General features: G+C 43.0%; 1 protein-coding gene across 2 annotated transcripts in view; it reads left to right on the top strand.

Annotated features, from left to right (window-relative positions):
• KLHL32 (kelch like family member 32) overlaps window positions 1-25,277 on the top strand; it is a 318,383-nt gene that overhangs the window by 272,327 nt on the left and 20,779 nt on the right. For both annotated transcript variants that reach the window (XM_073626973.1, XM_073626974.1), the window contains one exon: window positions 4,507-4,699. In XM_073626973.1, the coding sequence (XP_073483074.1) occupies window positions 4,507-4,699 (193 nt within the window). The remainder of the gene's footprint in view (window positions 1-4,506; window positions 4,700-25,277) is intronic.

Raw genomic sequence — 25,277 nt, forward strand, 5'->3', positions numbered from 1 at the left:
AAAACCAGGTCTTGCTTAAAGCCATGCCCCAGTGCTCAGTGATAGAGTCATTGAGATTCAGAGCGGGTGCAGGCAGATGTGGTTTGCCAGAACCCATTGTAAACAAAAAGTGTCAAATGTGGCAGTGGAGGAGGGAAGGGTGCAAACAAGTGCAGCTTCCCCTTTTGGGTGAAGTTCTGCTTTAAGGATTGCACTGTAGACACCACTCTGCTGACTGGACAGTGTTGAAGAAGCAGCAGGTTGTTGAATTCACTCAACTGTTTTCTCCTCCAATCCGCTTGTATGCCTTGTCACATTCAGAGCACCTTATAGGTTTGCAGGGCTTCTTCTCCCAGTCTGAGTGCTGCTATGCAGAAGAGGCTGATTTTAGCTAAATTAATGTACCTATACTAATGTGTAATACTTAGCATATTCCTCACTTTAGCAGGATCCCTCCATCTGTGCAATGGGTCCCCCGAAGCCTTTTTCTATGAGACACTTTGGGCTGCGGTCGCACAAAGAAGTACAAGTACAATGCAGGACCAGTAGCCCTGCATTTTAGGTGAGAGCAGCAAGGGTCTGCACACAAGAGGGAGCTGTAGAGAGTGCTGGAGCAAGGAGTATTACACCTACAGTTAGCAAGCAATTAGCTTGCAGTGTGAGGAGGAGTAAAATATTTTATTTAATTCCCAGAGTTAGGCCTTACTGATTTATTAATGAATGCAGATGTGCATTTTATACCTTTCTGGAGTTCTTTAAGTGGTTGTAAACCCTTACATATACCCAGTTAAGTGACTGGCCTCAGGTGATACACAGAGATGAAACTAATCCTCCTATATAAGTTGTACCTGTTTATCTGCAGTATTTCATCTCTACATCTGTTCAAAGTCCAGAATTTATAAAGCTTGTCTGAGAGTTCAGAAAAAAAGAGGGCGAAGAGGTGAAATTACACTCTGCAGAGCTCAGTGAGGAGAGTTCTGAGAGCTGATTGAGGGGGAAGAGACACACCCCCCTTCACACAGCACACAGGAACAGAACTGAGTCTTTCAATCAGCTGGAGGTCCCTCCCTTGTCACCTTTTTTCTCTTGGTGTCAGGAAAACTTGTCAGAAGTGATTCATGCTGATAGCGAGGAATGAAGCACCAGACAGAAATGACACTTAGTACTCTTGAGACAAGTACATATTATAGAGGGATATATTTTGTTCATATTTCATGTCTAAGGATAACAACCACTTTAAAGCTGAACTGTAGGCAAACAGTAATATACTCTGCTGCAACACATGTATGTGAACAGTTTTACCTGCAAATGATTTATAATTTTGTTTAGCCAGTGTTGTAAAGCACCCCTGGTAAGGCAGCACAGCCAATCCCTGGAACTCTCTGCTTAACTGCAATGCAGTTAAGTAATACAACCTGGTCCAGGACCCACCTCAGCCTGTGATTTGAAAATGAAGGAGCAGCAGCAAACTGATAAGATCATCTCTGTTATCTCACTCAGTGTAAGCATGTCCCGACAGCATTGTGCAATGTCCTGATTGGCTGAGACTCCCACACTCCCTATACCAGTGTATATTCAGTTTCAGATTTAAAAGAGGGTCAACAATGCCCATTTGCAGCCTCACTGTGCCCATTTGCAGCCATAGGTCCCCCGAACTTCAAACTCAGTAGTTAAGGGTTCCTAGATGCCCCCTAGCTGCAGCCAAAATTTGGGAGTGTCTGGACCCAAAGGGTCCCGAAATGACATTGCTGCAGATTGCAGATGGACACAGTTGACCGACTTTGGGACCTCGTATCTTGGGGTCACTTGGTGCTAGGAAGCCCACATTTGGTGTGCAAACACAGTAGAACTAACACTACAGTTCGGTTCGGAAAATGTCAAGCACTTCTGCAGCAGAGAATGACATTTTGCAAACAGATTTGGGGCCCTGTATCTCGGGGCCACTTAGTGCTAGTAACCCCAGCTTTGAAAATGTTGTAGTGCTAGTTCCACTGTGTTTGCACACCAAATTTGGGGTTCCTAGCATCAAGCGGCCCCGGGATACGAGACCTCAAATTCGGTTCGGAAAATGTCAAGCACTTTTCTGCAGCAGAGAATGACATTTTATGGACCGAATTTGGTACCCGTATCTCAGGCCCACTTTGGGCTAGTAACACCAGCTTTGGATATGTTGTAGTGTAAGTTCCACTGTGTTTGCACACCCAATTTGGGGTTCCTAGCACCAAGTGACCCCAAGATACGGGGCCCCAAAGTTGGTTCGGAAAATGTAATTCTCTGCTGCAGAAAAGTGCTTGACTCGAGTATAAGCCGAGGGGGGCATTTTCAGCACAAAAAAGTGCTGAAAAACTCAGCTTATACTTGAGCATATACGGTAATTGTGAAGTGGAAGGAAAATCATAAATGGTTTTCCAAATTTTTTTACAAATAAATATGTAAAACGTGTGGCGTGCATTTGTATTCAGTCCCTCTGAGTCAATACATTGTAGAACCACCTATCACTGCAAGTCTTTTTGGGTATGTCTCTACCAGCTTTGCACATCAAGAGTGACATTTTTGTCCATTCTTCTGCAAAATAGCACAAGCTCAGATTGGATGGAGAGCGTCTGTGAACAGTCATTTTCAATTGAATTTAGGTCTGGACTTTGACTGGGTCATTCTAACACATGACTATGCTTGGATCTAAACCATTCCATTGTAGCTCTGGCTGTATGTTTAGGGTTGTTGTCCTGCTGGAAAGTGAACCTCCGCCCCAGTCTCAAGCCTTTTGCAGACTCTAACAGGTTTTCTATTAAGATTGCCCTGTATTTGGCTCCATCCATCTTCCCATCAACTCTGACCAGCTTCCCTGTCCCTGCTGAAGAAAAGTATCCCCACAACATGATGCTGCCACCACCATGTTTCACGGTGGGGATGGTGTGTTCAGGGTGATGTGCAGTGTTAGTTTCTCGCCACACATAGCGTTTTGCTTTTAGGCCAAAAAGTTCAATTTTTGTCTCATCTGACCAGAGCACCTTCTTCCACGTTTACTGTATCCCCCACATGGCTTCTCGCAAACGGGACTTCTTATGGCTTTAGTTCAACGATGGCTTTTTTATTGCCACGCTTCCATAAGGGCAAGATTTGTGGAGTGCACAACTAATAGTTATCCTGTGGACAGATTCTCCCACCTGAGCTGTGGATCTCTGCAGCTCCTCCACAGTTACCATGGGCCTCTTGGCTGCTTCTCTGATTAATGCTCTCCTTGCCTGGCCCGTCAGTTTAGGTGGACGGCCATGTCTTGTTAGGTTTGCAGTTGTGCCATACTCTTTCCATTTTCGGATGATGGATTGAACAGTGATCTGTGAGATGTTCAAAGCTTGGTATTTTCTTTATAACCCAACTCTGCTTTAAACTTCTCCACAACTTTATTGCTGACCTGCCTGGTGTGCTTCACAGACCAGCTGTATTTATACTGAGATTAAATTACACACAAGTGGACTCTATTTACAAATTAGGTGACTTCTGAAGGCAATTGTTTCCACTAGATTTTAGTTAGGGGTATCAGAGTAAAGGGGGCTGAATACAAATGCACACCACACTTTTCACATATTTATTTGTAAAAAAATTTGAAAACCATTTATTATTTTCCTCCCACTTTACAATTATGTGTCACTTTGTGTTGGTCTATCACATAAAATCCCAATTAAATACACTTACAGTTTGGTTGTAACATGACAAAATGTGGAAAATGTCAAGGGGTATGAATACTTTTCAAGGCACTGTATGTAAAATATGTTTAGTGTTTTATTCATGAAGTACCTAACTGGATTAAAAAGATTTTCTAGTGAAGTAACTTCCTTAGCCAATTACCTTGGAATATGTATGCTTCAATTGATGTTAGAACTCAAACTACATATTACTCCATGTCAGAGGGTTTAGCAATCAGAGGGTTAACATAACAGCCAGGCATAGAGCATTTTTAGAAGCAGAAGTACATTTTTAGTGCGTAATTTCACTTAGCACGGGGGGGGGGGGGATGGGGGGGGGTTTATTTGCAAAAGTGCACTTGAAATTGCACTTGGAAGTGCAGTCGCTGTAAATCTGAGAGGTAGATCTGAAATGAGGGGACGCTCTGCTGATTTTATCATCCAATCATGTGCAAGCTAAAATGCTGTTTTAATTTTCCTTGCATGTCCTCCTCGGATCTACAGCCACTGCACTTCCAAGTACACTTTCAGTGCAATTTCAAGTGCACTTTGCACTTGTAGTGCAAAGTGGATTTGCCTTTCGGAAAGAACCCCCCCTGTGTCTTTAAAAAGGAACAACAGGTAATTGCTCATAGGGGAGCAACTATTTATAATATATTAATATGTGAAATTGTATTATTCCTGATAACATGAACCTACCTTTCCTTTCCATTAATAAGAAGAAACATTACATAATTTTATAATGCTATTACATGTGGCATGTTTATGTAAAACTGTATAGGTTAATTGTATTTGAATAAACAGTTTATAAAGCATCTCCATACTTTTTTTTTCTCTGCAGAATAAGTGGATTAGTCGCAGTCCTATGCTGCAGAGAAGAGTTTACCATGCAATGGCAGCAGTCCAAAGAAAGCTTTATGTCATGGGAGGAAATGATTTAGATTACAATAATGACAGGATTTTAGTGCGGCATATAGATTCCTATAATATCGACAATGACCAGTGGACACGCTGCAATTTCAACTTGCTTACAGGTGAGTGTCATATTAATATACCATTACCACTTAAACTTTCATACCTTTATAGCCCCTATGGACCAGAGCAATTGCAGGCCATTGTAGGCCTGTTTATCCACCAGTGATTGCTTTGTCATTACTTAAGATAACAAAATACATACATGTTTTGTTTTTTGTTTTTGTTTTTGGTGGGAGACAAACTAAGCTTTCTAATATTTTTTTTTTTTTTTTCAATTTTTAACTTTTATTATACAACACTGAAAAAACAAAATGAAAAGAAAAATATAAATATTAAGATAAATATGGAAAATAAACAAATTAGCAAAAAATATTTGCTAAGGGGAGGAAGGCTTTAATTAGGGTTAATAAAAGGATTATGTTTTTTTTTTTCCTGTAAGAATTCTTTAAGGATTTTGCTACACAGTATGTTACCCGTACGTTCTGGCTCAAAACAAGCTCACGGCTGCAAGAGCTTATTTTTTAAGCAGGCACAAGGCTATTTAGTAAAACTGATCCAAGTGGCTTCCCTCCAGAGAGCCTGGGACCACAATAAATGTCTTCAGCATGTAAAGCAGGAGGACATCAAGATTCATCCATTTCCCAACATCACTGCAGTGTGAGACTTGAAGTCTTGAGCACTTGCGGGTTCAGCGCTATCAAAATGTCAACAGCAATGCTGGTTAAACAGCAGCTCAAGCGCAGTGTATACTCAATCAATGGAGAGACATTGGGGGACTAATATAAATCGGATGTCCCTATAAAGAGTACCTGTCACCTGCCCAATGCCATCACATGAGGGCTTTTTGGCCCCTTTGTGAAAGCAATAAAGTTGCAAAGTGGAAACAAAAGTTACACATTTTAAACATAAAAAGTGAATGCAAATGCACTTGTACAGTGCACATGTATGTAAACAATGATTATGAAACATAGATAAGATAATTCTAGACAGTTTAATTACAATTTACTCTAAATGGCATTTAAAGTGTTGCTTGCTGATAATTTTAAGTACCCCAATTTTTCACCATTTTGCAGGCACATGCAGTTTTCAGGCCTCAGATATTTGGTACCTATTTATTCTACAACCCTCTTTTTTATTTCATACAAAAAAAAAAAACAGATCTTATTTTGTTTGTGTGCACTAGAATTATTTTTAGTGAAAATCCAGACTTGATAAACAGTTGTGCAAATATTGTGCGACATAAAAAACCGGCAGCTACCATCAGTTTTAACATGTATGCAAAAAAATAAAAAAAATAGCTCTGTTAGCAAAAAGATTAACTGATATCATATGAAAAATCCACAGCTTAGATTGATATATGAATGAAATAGTAAATACATTGAAGCAATACAATGTTATGTTGTATTTATTCATTGACCCTGGAAGACTATCCACAAGTGTCATTTGCATTTTGACAGGAGCTCCTGCTGTGTATTACATAGCAATCTTGGCTGTATTTTGACAGACGATGATTGCGGGTGGGAGTGGCAGCAGGGGGTGAGGAGCTGAATGCAGCAGATATGTCCTAGAAACTTTGTTGAAACTTATACCATTATTTCTATTTCTTCTATAAAAATATCAGACCTAATAAGGAAATCGGAACAAAGCTAGTCATAGCAAAGAACTTATTTTATAATCATGGACTGGATGTCACCTGAATGAACTGTTTAGGAAAGTTTTTGATACATCTAATTCTGACTATACAGATAATGATGTGTCTAATATAAAAGTGTTTTTTTTTTTGTTTAAAAAAAAAAAAAAGTTTCTGCATTGCAATAAAGATCTTTTTAGTAAATTGTTTACACTGAAATTCTAAATGCAGTGTGGATGATCAAAGCAAACTTTTTTTTTATTGAACGATAACTTTTGAACGGATTATTAAAGTTGAGCTCTGGGAACAAAAACATTTATTAAAATGTTTTCCTCAATGGCCAAATGGGATATAATTCCACTTTGTGTGCACCAAATGTCTTTGTAAATCTAGATGTTAAAGTGCAAAATAGCAATTACGTCATCACTGCACTGCACGCAGCCTGCACAGTGAGAAATGCTGCTAGAGGGACCCAGCGGGTTTAACCACTATGGGAAGGGGCGGATACAAAACCAGTCACCCTACACAAGGAGAGACCGCAGCAGTGACCGGTCTTTATTACAGGAAGCTCCTACACAAAGAAGTGTTACTGGATTACAGCACAGGTCTGCAAGAAATGCAAATGCGGCATTGCACCGATTAGGACGGTGCTATTGAAGGCAATTGCCGCCGATTTGACATGTCAAATCGCACGTCAAAACGCTCCAGTGTGGGCCCAGGTTCACACTGAGCTGTGGGAATGAAGCCTACTACTTTTTGTGATTTCGGGATGCGATTTACATTAATATGTGTTCAGAAACCCACACAGATGTCTCTGAAATCACGGTCGAAATCGGGAGTGACATGGGGGAGTGAAATCGTGCGAGTTCAGCGAACTCGCACGATTTCACTCCCCCATGTCAGTCCCGATTTCGGCCTCGATTTCAGAGACATCTGTGCGGGTTTCTGCACAGATATTAATGTAAATCGCATCCTGATATCACAAAAAGTAGTACAGAAACTACTTTTTTAAATCGGTGCGGCACCGCAGATACAGCATCACACCGATTAGGACGATGCCATTGACAGAAATTGCTGACGATTTGACATGTCAAATCACATGTCAAAACACTCCAGTGTGAACCAGGGCTTAAGGAATCTATACAGAAGTTACACGAACTTTAGCATATGTGGCCAATTTAACCCCTCCCTGAAAAAAGGTAAACAAACAAAAAAAAATTAACGTCCGAGTGCAGTTTTGGTAAAACTGTACACATCATTGTAACTACTTAGTGTATCCAGGTGAATTATATCTTATTTTTAAAGGATAAACTGTGCCTTCATTTGGTGGCAATTGGCAGCAAAGGAATATCTCCTGTTTTTCTTAATTGGCAATTGAAATTTGGCCCAAAATAGGAAAAAAATATTATATTTTTATTAAATGTAGCTGTATATTTCTTGCCATTACCATGACATGACCTACCACCAAAAAACCCTGAAATAAATTCTCCTACTCCTGACAATTGTGGTGCTACCACATATGTATATTATTTGTTGTTTGTACCTGTAGTAGGGCCAAGAAACAATAGTGCACATTTTTGCTTCTTTTTTTAATGTTATGTAAAAACACTGACAATTAAGACTCGCTCACACAGGCGTCCAGAGGGCAACAAAAGCAAAAGTCTATGGTAGCAAGTAAATCCTGGACTGCTGCACTCTGTGAATGGTCATCTTTATTCCAAAAGTATTAAAATCCAACAAAAGTCATCAGATACGATAGAAGAATAGCGATAACTAACGCGTTTCACATACAGAGATGCTTACTCATAGCTAAAAGATAAGTGAATGTAGTCACAACTAAATAGAGCAAAAGGGTAAAAATCCACCAATAAGAAAACTGGTGAAGCAATCAATTAAATCAATGAACAATAATTAGTTAAAAGGACACACTTGAGGAACATCCCATAGACCAAAAATCCCAACAGTGAAGACCACCTATAGGAAAACATATGTGTATTGGCACTACCGAAGTATATGTTCACATAAAGTACAAACATAAAACATATGTATATTGGCACTACCGAAACACATGTACATATATGTTCACATTGAGTACAAACATAAATATATATTCACACTAAATATGAACATAACCATCTTAAAAGCAGTCCAATAGCATATGTGAAACTTTGAAAGGCTCATAGAGAGGACACCTGCAGACGGTGAACCATGAGCAATAAAAGACAGTCACCATTTGGGATGTATACCACACTCACATTGCCGAAATGGTCTTTTCATTTATGCAATTTAATCTGACACAATTCAATGCTATCCAAATCGATTGGGTATGCTTATATTCCATATTGCATTTACATTGCCGAAATGGCCCTGTATTTATTCAGTTTAATCTGATGTAATGGAATCCAATGCTATCCAAATCGATTTCGTATGCTTATATATATATATATATATATATATATATATATATATATATATATATATATATATTTTTTTTTTTTTTAAATGATTTTTTATTGCATTTTTCAAGACAAACAATACATACACAACTCAAAAACTGTGGTGCCTATACAAGGTATCATACACATCCCATGGCAAAATACTATTATTTGTATTATTTATCCTATAGCGAGCTAAACCCATGGCTTGTTTCTTCTTGTATCCATTTAGAGGTCACTTGAGACGTCAAGTCCTCTCCCCCGTTGTAACCAATAAAAACTCAATACTTTAATTATTCTCAACCCCTATCATATTATTTTAGAGACTCAACAAGCTGTTTCCACTTCATCCAACCATGTACGCCAGACTCTATCGTACTTCATCGGGCACCCTCTATTGAAGTATGTGTCTTTATATAGAGGAAGGTTATTATTAACCAGACTTTTCCATTGTGTCAATGAAGGGGGGTGGGCTTCTTCCATTGTATGGCAATATTTTTCGGGGCATAGAATAGCAATAACCTGACCAGTGTGCGTTTTGCTATTGTTGGTACAAGTGTTTCGATTAGCCCTAAAAGACAGACTTCCATGGCATGTGGCAGTTTAGTTGATGCGACTCTATTTTTACCATGTCAAGCACCTTACTCCAATATTGCTGAATTTTAGGGCAATGCCAGAAAATATGAGAGAAATATCCTGGGGAGATTCCACATCTCCAACACTCCGAGGGACATGTAGGGTTCATTTTATAGAGTCTATGTGGAGTAAAGTATGCTCTATGTACTATCTTACATTGGATCAGCCGATCCCGCATAGAAACTAAGGAGCTGAAAGGAAAATCCCAGACATCATCCCAATCATCATTGTCCAGCGAGGGTATGTCAAGCTGCCAGCGAGACCAGAGTTTATCTAGAGGTGGGAGAGACACACAGACCAAATGCGCATATAGCTGTGAGGTAGGTTTCTCTGCACACTTAGTGTCTTCTCCAGCCCCGACTGAACAATGATGCAGGAAGCGCGTGGAAACTGCGCAGCGAAAACATGTGACAGTTGGAGATAACGAAATTGGTAATGATGAGGTACGTTATACATAGAAGAAAGGTGTGAAAGGGGAGATAATGACATTTGTGACACTATGTGGGAAAGGATTTTTATACCATATTTGGTCCATGCCAAGGGGTCTGGAAGTTCGTAAATGTGTGGCAAAGTAGGGTTCAGTCAGATCGGGGTGTTAGGAGAGATCTCGGTTGATTTGTACTTTTCTATAGCTAGGCCTGCCCGCCAAGCCCGCAGGGTGGTATGCATAGAGGGTGTCAAAGGATATGGGGCTCGAGAGCCTCTAAATATCAGAAATTGCAGGGTTTCCAACGAGCCCACTATCGTGGCCTCTAGGACTGTGGATGAATTAGTTTTGTCAGGGTGCGGCCACCAGGCCGCTGTCACCAGTTGGGTAGCTAGAAAATATTTATAGCAATCAGGAAATGCCATACCACCCTGCGTTGACGGCCGCATCAAGGTCGACAGCCGATACCTGGGTGATGAGGAGCCCCAGATAAAGGATGAGAACAATTGATTCCGTTTTTTAAAAAAAGGATTTGGGTAGCCACTGAGCGGAGTGGCGGAACAATTGTGTGAATTTGGGGATAATTTTCATTTTAAGGAGATTTACTCGTCCCCAAACTGAGAGGTAAGTTACTCCACGATTTAAGTTTTGTCTTAGTGTCCAAGAGTATAGTGGTAAGGTTAAGTGAGATAAAATCTGATGCTTGGGTGGATATATGAATCCCAGGTTCTTAAAAGTTTCCACCCATTGTAGTGAACAGTCTGGGGGGGGAGTAGTTTTGGCCGCCTGGTCTATCGGAAAAAGTATGGATTTGGACCAGGTAACCCTTAGTCCGGTGACTACTGCGAAAGTGTCTAACACGTTCAGAACACCCTGCAAGGATGGACCAGCATCATTGAGGAACAGTAGCATGTCATCCGCGTACAGGGCCAGCCTCTCCTCCAGCAATCCAATACGGAGACCTCTAATATGCGGGGACGTACGTAGCGCCTCTGCCACCGGTTCAGTAGCTAAGGCCAATAAGGCTGGAGAGAGAGGACAGCCCTGCCGGGTTCCTCTAGTGAGCTTAAAGGGAGCCGATAGTCCACCCCCCAATCTCACTGATGAAGTGGGGCATTTGTACAATACCTGGAGCCATTGAATAAACAATAAGGGGAATCCCATTCTACGCAATGTTTCCCAAAGAAAAGGCCACTCTACGGTGTCAAAAGCCTTTTCTATGTCAAGTGAGGCTATAGTTCTCGAACCCGTGTTGTGGTGTTGGGCATGTATGTTGGTATATAACCTTCTGATGTTGACATTAGTGGATCTACGGGGCATAAAGCCAGTTTGATCCGAATCAATGACTGAAGATAGTAGGGGATATAGTCGTAGAGCAAGTAATTTGGTCAAAATTTTAAAGTCGTTATTTAGCAATGCAATTGGCCGGTACGAGGCGCAAGAGGTTGGATCTTTAGGGGGTTTGTATATTAAAGTCAGATATGCATGATACATTGAGTCGGGCAGTTTGCCATCTTTTAAGCATATATTATATAGCTGGGCCAACAGGGGTGCCAGGAGGTCTCCATGCGACTTATAAAAGTCAATCGGAAGGCCATCTGGCCCCGGTGCCTTACCAGTGGGGAAGGACTGAATGGCGTTCAGAGCTTCTAGGGCCGTAAATGGCCTAACTAGTGTCTCATGCTCCTGGTCTGAAAGCCAGCCCAGCGCCAAGGGATCTAACAGGTCCCGCAGCTGCTCAGACTGAAAATCAGAGGGCAGCGTGGAGGTATACAACTTTTCATAAAAAGCGGTAAACGTTTGCAGAACCTCAGAGAGGGAAGTCACCGTGTCCCCATCAGAAGTCCGCAGGGTGGAGACAAGCGTGAGTGGTTGGCCATTCTGCGCCAATAGGGCCAGCAGGTGACCATTTTTGTCGCCCTGTTCAAAAGTTCTCTGTCTGCCCCTATGAGCTTCAAGTCGTGTGACGTCTGTCAAGTGAAGATTCAATTCTCTCTGGGCTGCCATAAGTGAATCAAAATGAAATGATGTGGGATCCGAGCTGTATGTAGAAGTATGATTTGTCACTGATTGTTGTAATAGTTGGGTCTCCTTTAATTGTTTCTTTTTAATATGGGCAATAGATGAGATATATGGTCCCCTCGTATACGCTTTAAACACGTCCCAAGTGATTTCAGGGGAGGAGGACCCGGTGTTTTCCCTCCCAGAAATCAGCTAACAAGGGGGGTACAATTTCGGTTAGTTCCGGATGGGAGACCCAATGAGCCCCCAACCTCCACAGTACAGCACTCCGGGATGCAGGAGAGCGAAGCGTCACTACCAATGGGCTGTGATCAGACAATCCACTTGGTAAATAAGATGCCTCCAGCACATCTGCCAACAATGGGAGATTAGAAAAGGCCAGGTCTATACGGGATGCAGTTTTGTGGGATGCTGAAAAACATGAATAGATTCTGGTTGTAGGGTGCTTCCACCTCCAAATCTCTTCTAGGCCTACTGCCTGAGCCCAAACAGAGAGATCTGTGCAATGGTGCTTTGGTGGAGCAGGTCTATCTAAATCTGGGGACATGATAGCATTAAAGTCTCCCATAATTAAAATTTTCCCAGGGCAAAAGGGTGCAATATTTTCCATAACCGCATATAATATTACAGGTGAGAAAGGCAGATATACATATTAATGACAATATACCTGTGAGACCAGAGTGTAAATACAACAATAACAAATTTACCCTGTGGGTCCGTGCACACCTCTTCAATCACACATGGAAAGTTCTTGTGTATAAGGATTTACACCCCCTTGCATACGTAGAGCATGTGGCATGTATAGCCCTCTGTATCCACGTTTTTTTCAATGTCAGGATTTTGCTGCCCATAAGATGGGTCTCTTGAAGAAGGATGAGTTGGGGGGAGTGGGATTTTAGGTACTGGAAAAGGAGAGCTTGCTTGAATTTTGATCCAAGACCTCTGACATTCCAGGAAAGGACCGTAAAGGAATTAGCAAGGGGATTAGCCATCTATGTTAAAAAGTGAGAACCAACTAGGATGAGTGGGAGAGTGAACCAGGAAGCGAACCATGAGCAGCAAAATCCTTGATATAGTACACCATGTATTAGCAGCATTTAGACTTATCCAAAACCATTCACCAAAAAAGAAAAAAAAGAAAAAAACCTTTAAAACATTTTCAAACAAACCCAGGCACGATGTGCCTTTCCTACTATGCCCCATCTCTCTTCCAAAACGAGGGAGAAGGCTGGGGATAATTTTACCCCTAAACAAAAAAGAAACCTTAGAACTGTAGTGGCAACCTTAACTCGGTGCACTACACTAACATGCCAGTCCAGAATCAGAGGGTAAACCTCCGTCAGTTCCTGTAGCTGGTGAGACTCAAATAACAGGTAGCCAGGAGTGGATTATGACCATCCACCAGAGTCTACCTACAGGGAATATAGGTGTGAGTGGTGGTCTCCGGAACGATGAGGGGGGGGGGGGTGTCCCAGAAACCAGAGCACCTGTGGACGGATCACCGTTTAGGGGTCAAAAACAAAAGTCTGTATGATAGTTGCTGGAGCTCCTCAGGCAGGAGGAGCTAGCTTTAGTGCCATCAGCAAAGGGTACAGAGTAGAAGGTTAGGATGATGGCGAGGTACAGCAGTGCAGAAAGATGTAGGAGCAGATAATGGATTGTGCTGGAAGTCAACAGGGGACAGAAAGGAGGATCATTATAAGAAGGGGAGGTATTTAGCTGGGCCCAGCAAGCCATAAAGCCAAAGTTCCAGTTGTTGTTATGACACTAGCGGGTATCCAACCACGCCGCAGCGGCCTCGGGGGTGTCAAAGAAGCGGGTGGTGTCACCATCAGTGATCCTCAGCCTGCTGGGATATAGAAGGCCAAAACGTATTCCCTTTTCTCGGAGTCGGCGTCTGACATCTGTGAAAGATTTGCGGAGCTGCTGCACCTCTTGAGAGAAATATGGAAAGAAAGACAGTCTGGTGTCTTCATATTTGATTTCCGGCATGGTTCGGGCCGCCGCCAAGATACGTTCACGATCCCGGTAGTTTGGTAAGCGTAGCAAGAAGGGACGTGGAGGGGCCCCGGGTCTCGGAGGGAGTGGTGGGACCCTGTGGGCTCTTTCCACTACAAAAGTGGGTGGCACATTACCCAGACTAAACAAGGTGGATAATAACTGTTCAGTGAACTCCACTGGTCTGGGGCCCTCTGCTCTCTCAGGTAAACCAATTATGCAAAGTAATACGTAGCCAAACACTGCGCTCTGTGAAGGACAAAGGTGAGTAAGCCTCAGCATACATTGTGACAAACAACAGAGTGAATAAATTAAAAAATGCAGCGCTAAACAATACTATGACTATAAAAATCTACATGAGTCCATGTAAGAATATTAATTAAACGATGTGGTAAAACAAAGTGGTAAGTCCAAAATGCAAAAATAATAAGTGAAACGAGTATTAACTCATGTCCATACAAAGTAAGTAGGACGATGGTGGATGGTTGGAGGCCCACAAGACCCGGTAAGTGTAGTGTAGATCCGTGAGGCTAAGCTGGCTTCAATGATATCAAACATCCAAACAATAATGAAGATGGGTACTCTTACCAGCAAAGGTGGACTCCCCTGTCAGCGACATGGAGTCAATCGGGCAATGAGCCCTATCGGGCCAGGAGAGGAAATCCAAGGTGTAGAAACAGGCAAGATGCACTTCCGTGATGCCCCAGTTGAAGACCATTGGGTCGAAACGCGTGGGGCGGTACCCCTTCTCCACGCTGCTTTTGTTCTTAACCTTGTGATCACTACTTTTATTGTTCTTGGCTTTTTAGCAATAAAAACCCCCCTTTTTTTACCTGCACCATGCGGAAGCATTTTTTTTTCTCTTACATGAATTCCGGATAAGACTACTTTCCTTTTTGGATGACCAGTGTTATCTAGCCATTTCATATTGGGGCATTTCCATCCTTGGCCCCCACCGCGTGTTTTTTGGAGTTCCTGGTGATGGAAGTGCATCTTGCCTGTTTCTACACCTTGGATTTCCTCACCCGGCCCGATGGGGCTCATTGCCTGATTGACTCCATGTCGCTGACAGGGGAGTCCACCTTTTCTGGTAAGAGTACCCATCTTCATTATTGTTTGGATGTTTGATATTGTTGAAGCCAGCTTAGCCTCACGGATCTACACTACACTTACCGGGTCTTGTGGGCCTCCAACCATCCACCATCGTCCTACTTACTTTGTATGGACATGAGTTAATACTCGTTTCACTTATTATTTTTGCATTTTGGACTTACCACTTTGTTTTACCACATCATTAAACCAATTATGCGAATGTTGTTAGGCCTGAGGCGATTTTCGGTGTCTATGGCTCGTTCCTGAAGCGCCTTCATCTGGAGCTGCAGGGCCCTCACCTCCCTGGAATCCGACCAGATCGCATCCTCCACCGTGGAGACCCTGTCCTCCACCTCGGTTATACAGGATCGGAATTTGTCCATGTCTTGACGGATGAGACTTACATCCACTGTTAAGAAGTCTATCTTGGCAGCCAGGGTTTCTTTGCATGCCGTGATGGCCGCCAGGATCTCAGCTCCCATGGGGAACTCCGTAGCCCCTGACTCCGCAACTGTTTGTGCGTTCACCGCCATTACAGCCGCCAACTGGCGCCCGGACAATGCGGCCACTGACGGAGCGTTTATGCTTGGTGAGGGACAGCAGGAAGGCACCGGAACGCAGGGAGCGGGACAGAGGGTGCACAGCGTCAGGGCTTACTGTGAGACAAAGCCTCTGCCAGGATGGTGACTTAGGGAAGGCAGCACAGTGTCTATGGGGCACAGTACCTGTGGGTGGAGGATGAGCCAGGCACCGCAGGCCGCAAGATAGCAGCGGGCCTCGGGAGCCCGGAATCTACTCTTATGGATCCTCCCTCGGGTCCCCACACAGTCCAGCAGCATCCCAGGGAACCGCCGCTACAGGTGCGGATGTATTGGCCGCCTCCCACTACGCTGATCACGGCACCCGAGCCCGGGGATGCTGGAGGCTCCGTAGGCCTAAAGATGGCGGCGGGCCGAGTCGCCCTGGAACAGTCTCAATAGATCCCCCGGTGGTCTTTCGGCCCTCTACACTGGACAGTCACCCCCGGGGAATAGCCGTCACAGAAACGGATGAATTGGCCGCCCTCCGCTCCGCCGATTGCGGCACTTTAGCCCGGAGATGTCGGAGGCCTCACAGGCCTCAAGATGGCAGCGGCTGCTGCTGTGTGGAGCTGGCCGCGGCCCAGTATAGACTCAATCGGCCGGCCGGGCTCCACAATTTTCACTAGGGCTGATGTGGATGATGTCCAGGGGTAGTTGGGGAGAGTTTTGTGGCTCTCCAAGTCGTTTATCTTGCAGGATGGTGGTGGATTGTGACAGGATCGGCGGAGCTCCTCAGCAACAAGTCTTGTTCACACTACATCCGGACACACCCCCTGGTATGCTTATATTTTTGAGTGTCCTATCACTGCATGTTTTTATTAGGTCGTATTTGGCCATCTCTATATTACATTAGTTAGATTAGTGGTTTCGGCAGTGTCAGTGCAGGAAGCTTTAATGTTCATGGTTCACTGTCTGCAGGTGTCCTCTCTGAGCCTTTCAAAGTTTCACATATGCTATTGGACTGCTTTTAAGATGGTTATGTTCATATTTAGGGTGAATATATATTTATGTTTGTACTCAATGTGAACATATATGTACATGTGTTTCGTTAGTGCCAATATACATATGTTTTATGTTTGTACTTAATGTGAACATATGTGTGCATATATTTCGGTAGTGCCAATACACATATGTTTTCCTATAGGTGGTCTTCACTGTTGGGACTTTTGGTCCATGGGATGTTCCGCAAGTGTGTCCTTTGAACTAATTATTGTTCATTGATTTAATTGATTGCTTCACCAGTTTTCTTATTGCTGGATTTTTACCCTTTTGCTCCATTTAGTTGTGACTACATTCACTTATCTTTTAGCTATGAGTAATCATCTCTGTATGTGAAATGCATTAGCTATCGCTATTCTCCTATCGTATCTGATGACTTTTGTTGGATCTTAATACTTTTGGAATAAAGATGACCATTCTCAGAGTGCAGCAGCCTGGGATTTACTTGCTACCATATACTTGTGCACAGCTTGCACCTGTTTCCTATTGAGGGTGGAGGTTTTCCTTTACGGTCCACGGAGCTTGGAGAGCGGCATTACCTTTCCTACATTGTGTCCCAACAAAAGCAAAAGGTTGAGCCGTGGTTTAACCATCCCCCCAACCTTCCACCTAAAGAAGGGCATGCAGCCGCTCAGGGCACTGCATATACTGGGGCTTTGGTTTAAGGCTGTGGCAAAAATTAGACTGCATATCATATTCAGAGGACAGTGCTGCACGCAACTGATTCTGAGGAAATGCAAAGTAATTTCTGAATGGCACCCATGCCCAGCAGTCAACCTCCTGCTTTCAGAATGCAGCAGGACAACCACTTGGCAGGGGACCTGGAAGCTATTGGAGATCACTGTAATAGCAGTGTCTAGTACAGTGACTTACAGTTTCTAGAGGGATTCCACAGGTATGGCATAGTCATGGGTACATTGCTCCTGGCTGTACCAGTGTAACTGGGTAAAAATATCCATACCTGGAATTCTTTAATGTTTTGGGCATAACTCCACCCAGAAGAGGACCGGTGGCTGAATGTTGTTTTTACAGGGAACAGGGATAAATACAAGATTAGTATTGCAGTAAGAGCTTTATTTTTCAGAATTGATAGGCTGCTAGTAAAAGAAGAAAATATAATTAGGCTTTAACACTTTACTTTACCCTAATACTTTAAACATAACCCTGAGCCATAATCTCCTCTGCAATGAATGAACTTAAGAGTTCAGCTCTGAGCTTTTTGGTGTTCAAAGCCGGGCACTTGGGTGTTTACAGTACATGCCAGAGTGACAATGTTTCGCATCTGGGTTAAAAATTGTTGCTTCCTGTCACGCTTCAAGCAAGGGCATGTTGCAACCACATGCCATACATGCATTTAAATGTAGTCTTTGCATTTTTACATTTTTACCTGATAGGTGAAGTAAAAATGCCCTCCTGTACACAAGGGCTGAATGTCAGGAGACATTAGGTGGTTAAAAAAAAAAAACAGCCAACATTCGGCCAGGCTTCTGTTGGACGTGCATGCTCGAAAACCAGCATCTGACTCAGCCAATGGCATAGAGGGCTGATCGGAGTGTTCTGGTGGGGGGAATCCCCCCTGTCAGGACACAATGGCTCAGCAGGGGAGATGGCTGAACTAATCTCACATGGTGGAAGTGAGTTTTTTTGTTCAACCCGTGGGGTTGAAATGTCACTAACAGAATAGAGTTACGTTTATAGGTTAGAGGTTATGGTAGGTTAAATTATACCATAGGTTAGCACTTAAACTGATTTGTATTGTCTGGTATAAAGAAGGGTTACAAGGGTTTAATGGATAATAACATTGTTAATGGATTTACAATGAGTGACAAATTGATTAGCTAATCTATTTCTATACATTGATTAGTCAGATTGGATAGGGTTTTTATTACTATCAATTTAATTATCAGATAATTTCATTAACTTGTTAACCACTTCAGCCCCGGAAGGATTTACCTGACTAGAGCACTTTTTACAATTTGGCACTGCGTCGCTTTAACTGCTAATTGCACGGTCATGCAATGCTGTACCCAAACAAAATTTGTGTCCTTTTCTTCCCACAAATAGAGCTTTCTTTTGATGGTATTTGATCACCTCTGCGGTTTTTATTTTTTGCGCTATAAACGGAAAAAGACCGAAAATTTTGAAAAAAAAATGATATTTTCTACTTTTTGGTATAAAAAAAATCCAATAAACTCAATTTTAGTCATACATTTAGGCCAAAATGTATTCGGCCACATGTCTTTGGTAAAAAAAATGTCAATAAGCGTATATTTATTGGTTTGCGCAAACGTTATAGCGTCTACAAACTAGGGTACATTTTCTGGAATTTACATAGCTTTTAGTTTAAGTCTGCCTATGTCATTTCTTGAGGTGCTAAAATGGCAGGGCAGTACAAAACCCCCCAAATGACCCCGTTTTGGAAAGTAGACACCCCAAGGAAATTGCTGAGAGGCATGTTGAGCCCATAAAAATGTTTTTGTCCCAAATGATTGAATAATGATAAAAAAAAAAAAAAATTTTACTAAAAGTTGTCACTAAATGATATATTGCTCACACATGCCATGGTTATATGTGAAATTGCACCCCAAAATACATTTAGCTGCTTCTCCTGAGTATGGGGACATGTGTGTTTTGATTTCACTCCTCACTACCTATCACAGTTTTGAAGGTCATAAAATGCCAAGATGGCTCAAACCCCCCCAAATGACCCCATTTTGGAAAGTAGACACCCCAAGCTATTTGCTGAGAGGCATGTTGAGTCCATGGAATATTTTATATTTTGACACGAGTTGCGGGAAAGTGACAAATTTTATTTATTTTTTTTGCACAAAGTTGTCACTAAATGATATATTGCTCAAACCTGCCATGGGCATATGTGGAATTACACTCCAAAATACATTCTGCTGCTTCTCCTGAGTACGGGGATACTACATGTGTGGGACTTTTTGGGAGCCTAGCTGCATACGGGACCCCGAAAACCAATCACCGCCTTCAGGCTTTCTAAGGGCGTAAATTTTTGATTTCACTCTTCACTGCCTACCACAGTTTCGGAGGCCATGGAATGCCCAGAATGGCACAAAACCCCCCCAAATGAGTCCCATTTTGGAAAGTAGACACCCCAAGCTGTTTGCTGAGAGGCATAGTGAGTATTTTGCAGCTCTCATTTGTTTTTGAAATTGAAGAAAGACAAGAAATGTTTTTTTTCTTTTTTCAATTTTCAAAACTTTGTGACAAAAAGTGAGGTCTGCAAAATACTCACCATACCTCTCAGCAAATAGCTTGGAGTGTCTACTTTCCAAAATGGGGTAATTTGGGGAGGGGGGGTTGTGCCACCTGGGCATTCCATGGCCTCCGAAACTGTGATAGGCAGTGAAGAGTGAAATCAAAAATTTACGCCCTTAGAAAGCCTGAAGGCGGTGCTTGGTTTTCGGGGTCCCGTATGCGGCTAGGCTCCCAAAAAGTCTCACACATGTGGTATCCCCGTACTCAGGTGAAGCAACAGAATGTATTTTGGGGTGTAATTTCACATATTTACATGGCATGTTTGAGCAATATATCATTTAGTGACAACTTTGTGCAAAAAAGAAAAAAAAAATTGTCTTTTTCCCGCAACTTGTGTCACAATATAAAATATGCCATGGACTCGACATGCCTCTCAGGAAATAGCTTGGGGTGTCTACTTTCCAAAATGGGGTCATTTGGGGGGGGGGGGGTTTGAACTGTCCTGGCATTTTATGCACAACATTTAGAAGCTTATGTCACACATCACCCACTCTTCTAACCACTTGAAGACAAAGCCCTTTCTGACACTTTCTGTTTACATGAAAAATTATTTTTTTTTTTTGCAAGAAAATAACTTTGAACCCCCAAACAGTATATATTTTTTAAAGCAAAGGCCCTACAGATTAAAATGGTGGGTGTTTCATTTTTTTTTTTTTTTACACACAATATTTGCGCAGCGATTTTTCAAACGCATTTTTTTGGGAAAAACACACTTTTTTAATTTTAATGCACTAAAACACACTATATTGCCCAAATGTTTGATGAAATAAAAAAGATGACCTTAGGCCGAGTACATGGATACCAAACACGACATGCTTTAAAATTGCGCACAAACGTGCAGTGGCGACAAACTACATACATTTTTAAAAGCCTGTAAAAGCCTTTACAGGTTACCACTTTAGATTTACAAAGGAGGTCTACTGCTAAAATTACTTCCCTCGATCTGACCTTCGCAGTGATACCTCACATGCATGGTGCAATTGCTGTTTACATTTGACGCCAGACCGACGCTTGCGTTCCCCTTTGCGCGAGAGCAGGGGGGAACAGGGGTGCTTTTTTTTTTTTTCTTTATTATTTTTTTGCTTTTTTATCTTATTTTTAAACTGTTCCTTTCATTTTTTTTTTATCATTTTTATTGTTATTTCAGGGAATGTAAATATTTCCTATGATAGCAATAGGTAGTGACAGGTACTCTTTTTTGAAAAAATTGGGGTCTATTAGACCCTAGATCTCTCCTCTGCCCTCAGAACATCTGACCACACCAAGATTGGTGTGATAAAATGCTTTCCCAATGGCGCTGTTTACATCCGGCGAAATCTAAGTCATGAAATGCTCGTAGCTTCCGGTTTCTTAGGCCATAGAGATGATTGTAGCCATTCTGGTCTCTGATCAGCTCTATGGTCAGCTGGCCGAATCACTGGCTGCATTTTTGGGTTCCCTGTTGGGACAGGAGAGCCAGAGAAAACCATGGAAGACGGTGGGAGGGGGGGACATTCCCTCCCACTTCTATTAAAAGCAGTCTAGAGGCTAATTAGCAGCTAGGATTGCTTTTACATGAAAGCCGAATGCTGGCTGAAAAGAATGATACCAAGATGATATCTAAACCTGCAGGCATCATTCTGGTATAACCACTCAAAGTTTAGCAACATACCAGTACATTGCTGGTCCTTGTTGGGCATATATTGTAATCTTTTTTTTCATGCAGCCTGTGGGCTGAACAAAAAAAAGAGATTGATCGGTGGGTATGCCCACCATTAGAATACCTCCCTTCATCCACCCACTTCTAATGATGGGCATACATGCACCATTTATATATGCCGAAGCATGGGGGCATCCGCCCCAAAAGTTAGGAGCAAATCGCTCCTCCGCCCCTGCTGCCCCCATGCTTCAGCATATATGCTCTTTTTTTTAACTGTGGTGGTGAAATCACCTCCGACAGCGCTGGAGTCACGGCTTTATGTATCGTGGGAGCAAACGCTGTTGCTGTCAAGATAAAAAAATTTGTGCTGCAACTGAATGGCGTACCTGCTAAGCAAATGATGGTTAACAATAAAACAAAATAAAATTACAGTATAACAGTAAGACTTACCATACCTGCAAAGCAAATACAAAAAAAATAGTAAAAAATAAAACATTTTTTAACGCAACCTGTGCCTAAAAAATATATATGCCGAAGCATGGGGGCATCCTCCCGCAAAAGGTAGGAGCAAATCGCTCCTCCGCCCCTGCTGCCCCCATGCATCGGCATATATGCTGAAGTATATAACTGTGGTGGTGAAATCACCTCCGACAGCGCTGGAGTCACGGCTTTATGTATTGTGGGAGCAAACGCTGTTGCTGTCAAGATAAATAATTCTGCGCTGCAGCTGAATTGCGTACCTGAAAACAAAAAAATGGTCAACAATAAAATACAGTAAACAGTAAAGTATAAAAAAATTGCATATCTGAAAAGCAAACATGATAAAACATAATAACAATAAAACATTGCAGAATAGAATACAGTAAAAAAGAGCAGAACAATAGAGAGAGAGAATAGAGAGAGAGAGAACAATAAAACAACAACTATTTTTGTTTTTTTTATTTTATATTTTTTTTGTGTTTTTTTTTTTTTTTACACTTTTTTTTGTAAGTGGTACCAGGTTCGGGTTTCTCAAAATGCGATGGCATCTTGGGAGACCCTGTGAAAGTGTGTCCTAGTCTGTGCAGTGCTGTACCCTACGCTAATACTAGTGTATGGTAGCGTTCAAAACATTCACCAATGCAAAGACCAGGATTGTCAGGACAGGAGGGACAATAATAGCGGGTGTCACGCCTATATCCGTGCTTTCTGCAGACACAACATTTTTTTGGGGGGGCTCGTTGGGTAGGGGTACGTGGGAGGACATAAGGAAAATGCCTCTCATGCAGCCGGCTTACTGCATTTGGTTAGGGAAGGTGAGGTGGAGAACCGTCTGGAAACAGAAGGGCTCTGACGATCTCTTCCTGGAATTTAAGGAAGGATCCAGTCCGTCCTGAAGCTCTATATAGCACATGAGCGTTCAGCAAAGCCAATTGAAATAAGTATACAGACACTTATTTATACCAGCGTCTGGCCTTACGGGCAACTAAGTATGGTGCCAACAACTGGTCGTTGAGGTCCACCCCTCCCATATTTTGGTTATATTCATGGACACAGAGGGGTTTCTCCACAACACCAGTCGCTGTAGTAATTTGGACCGTCGTGTCTACATGAAGGGAGGTAAGAACGAAAACATTCTTATTATCCCTCCACTTCATAGCGAGCAAATTATTACACTGCAAGCAGGCTCTCTCCCCCAGCCTAAGACGGGAATCTACAAGCCGCTGGGGAAAGCCCTGGCGATTAGGTCGCACGGTGCCACATGCTCCAATCTGATGATCAAAAAGGTGACTAAAAAGTGGCACGCTTGTGTAATAATTGTCCACATATAAGTGGTACCCCTTTCCGAATAAGGGTGACACCAAGTCCCACACAATCTTGCCAGCGCTTCCTATATACTCAGGGCAGTTTGTCGGCTCTACGTGACTATCTTTTCCCTCGTAAACCATAAAACTACATGTATAGCCTGTGGCCCTGTCACAGAGCTTATACATCTTGACCCTGTATCTGGCACGCTTGCTGGGAAGGTACTGTTTGAATGACAAGCCGCCAGAAAACTTAATCAGGGACTCATCAACGCAGACAACTTGATGGGGAGTAAACAAGTCTGCAAAACGTTGGTTGAAGTGGTTTACGAGGGGCTGATCGTATCCAGGGTCTCCACAAGGACGACAGAGTTCATTGTTGTTGAAGTGCATGAACCGCAAAATCTGCTCGTATCGTGCCCTGGCCATGAAAGCAGAGAACACGGGCATATGGTGAATTGGGTCAGTATGAGATCTTCGGTGAAAAACAGCGAATAAAAATCAAGTGGCGTAAAATCAACTGTTTCCACATGAATGCCGGGTTGGCCAGTGAATTGGGGAAGTACGGGTGCTGCAGAAGTGGTGGGTTCCCAATTAGGATTGGCAAATGCAGCAGGAAGGGCACTATGGGCACGACGGGCCTGTGTTCGTCTTCTTGGTGGCAGCGGGATACTACTTGTGCTTGCCACCTCGCCAGCTTGAACTGCACTTATGGGACTCGTCAGAGCTATCTGTCATGGAGCCGCTGCTGTCTACAGGTTCGTATTCTGAGCCTGAATCTGACAGATGAGTGACTTCCTCTTCACTATCTGTCATGCTCAGAAACGTGTAGGCCTCTTCACTAGTGTACCTTCAATTTGCCATTTTGGGCTCTAAATTTAATGGTACACTAGTGAGACTCACAGGTAAAAAAGCTCCTGACTGTTAGTGGCTGTATCAAAATGCTACCAAAAAACTGTTAGCGATCGCAGGGATCAGGCCTGACTCTGCAAACACTGCAGTTATGTGTTTAGTGTTTTGTAAGTGACAGTGATCGATCAAAACTGCACTTGGGTGGGCTGGGCAGGGCTGGGCAAAACGCAGGTGCTAGCAGGTATCTGGGCTGATCCTGCTAACACTGTGTTTTTGGGGACCCTAAATTACTGGGGACGCTAGTATAGATCTGATCGGATCAGATATTGATCCGTTCAGATACTATACCACTAAGGGAGGTGTATGCTGCGTGCGTGGGTGTTAGCGCTACTGGCACTAACCTGACGCTGCCTGGGGCGACGCAGACATTATCTGACCCTAAAACTTAACTTATATCACCGCCAGGCGATTAGGGGGTTAAACCTTTATTAGGTAATAAATGGCGGGTGCCCTGAAACTATAATAAACAAACTAACTAACCAGAGTCAACACTTATACGGTAATCACTGGTGAAAGGGTTAACTAGGGGGCAATCAGGGAGTTAAAACCTTTATTAGGTAGTATATGGGGGTCCCTGACGCTATAAAACTCTGACAGCGAACCTATATACTTACCTCCCTAACTAGCGTCACCTGTGACACTAATACAGTGATCAGAAAAATGATCGCTTAGTGACAGGGTACAGGGGGGTGATCGGGGGGTGACTGGGGGGTGAAAAGTGTGCCTGCGTGTTCTACTGGAAATGTAGTGTTGGTGCAAACTCACACTGATGTCTTCTCTTCCTCCGCTTCTGTTTACGTTACAGAAGCCAAGGAAGCATTTCATTCGCCAGGAGCAATCGCGAGGGGGTGGCCACGAATGAGAGGCCTCCCCCTCACCTCTGATCACCCCTGACTAGAATCCGACTGCCGCAGGCACCGGGGTGGGGTCTGATTGGACCCCCTGCCCACGGATAGGCAGGGACGTACAGGTAAGCCCTTATGCCTGCCCGTGCCATTGTGCCGACGTACGTCGGCGTGCGGCGGTCGGCAACTGGTTAAATCTTGTCCTGAGAGGAAGAGAAGGGAAATCTCCATAACAGAGACACAGACAGACACTGACACACTAAATACATACTTTTGGCTTCAGTGTTAATCTTGTCCTGAGAGGACGAGAAGGGAAATCTCCATAACAGAGACACAGACAGACACCCACGCACTA

Source organism: Aquarana catesbeiana, linkage group LG04 (assembly GCF_042186555.1).
Source record: "Aquarana catesbeiana isolate 2022-GZ linkage group LG04, ASM4218655v1, whole genome shotgun sequence".
Classification (NCBI taxonomy): domain Eukaryota; kingdom Metazoa; phylum Chordata; class Amphibia; order Anura; family Ranidae; genus Aquarana; species Aquarana catesbeiana.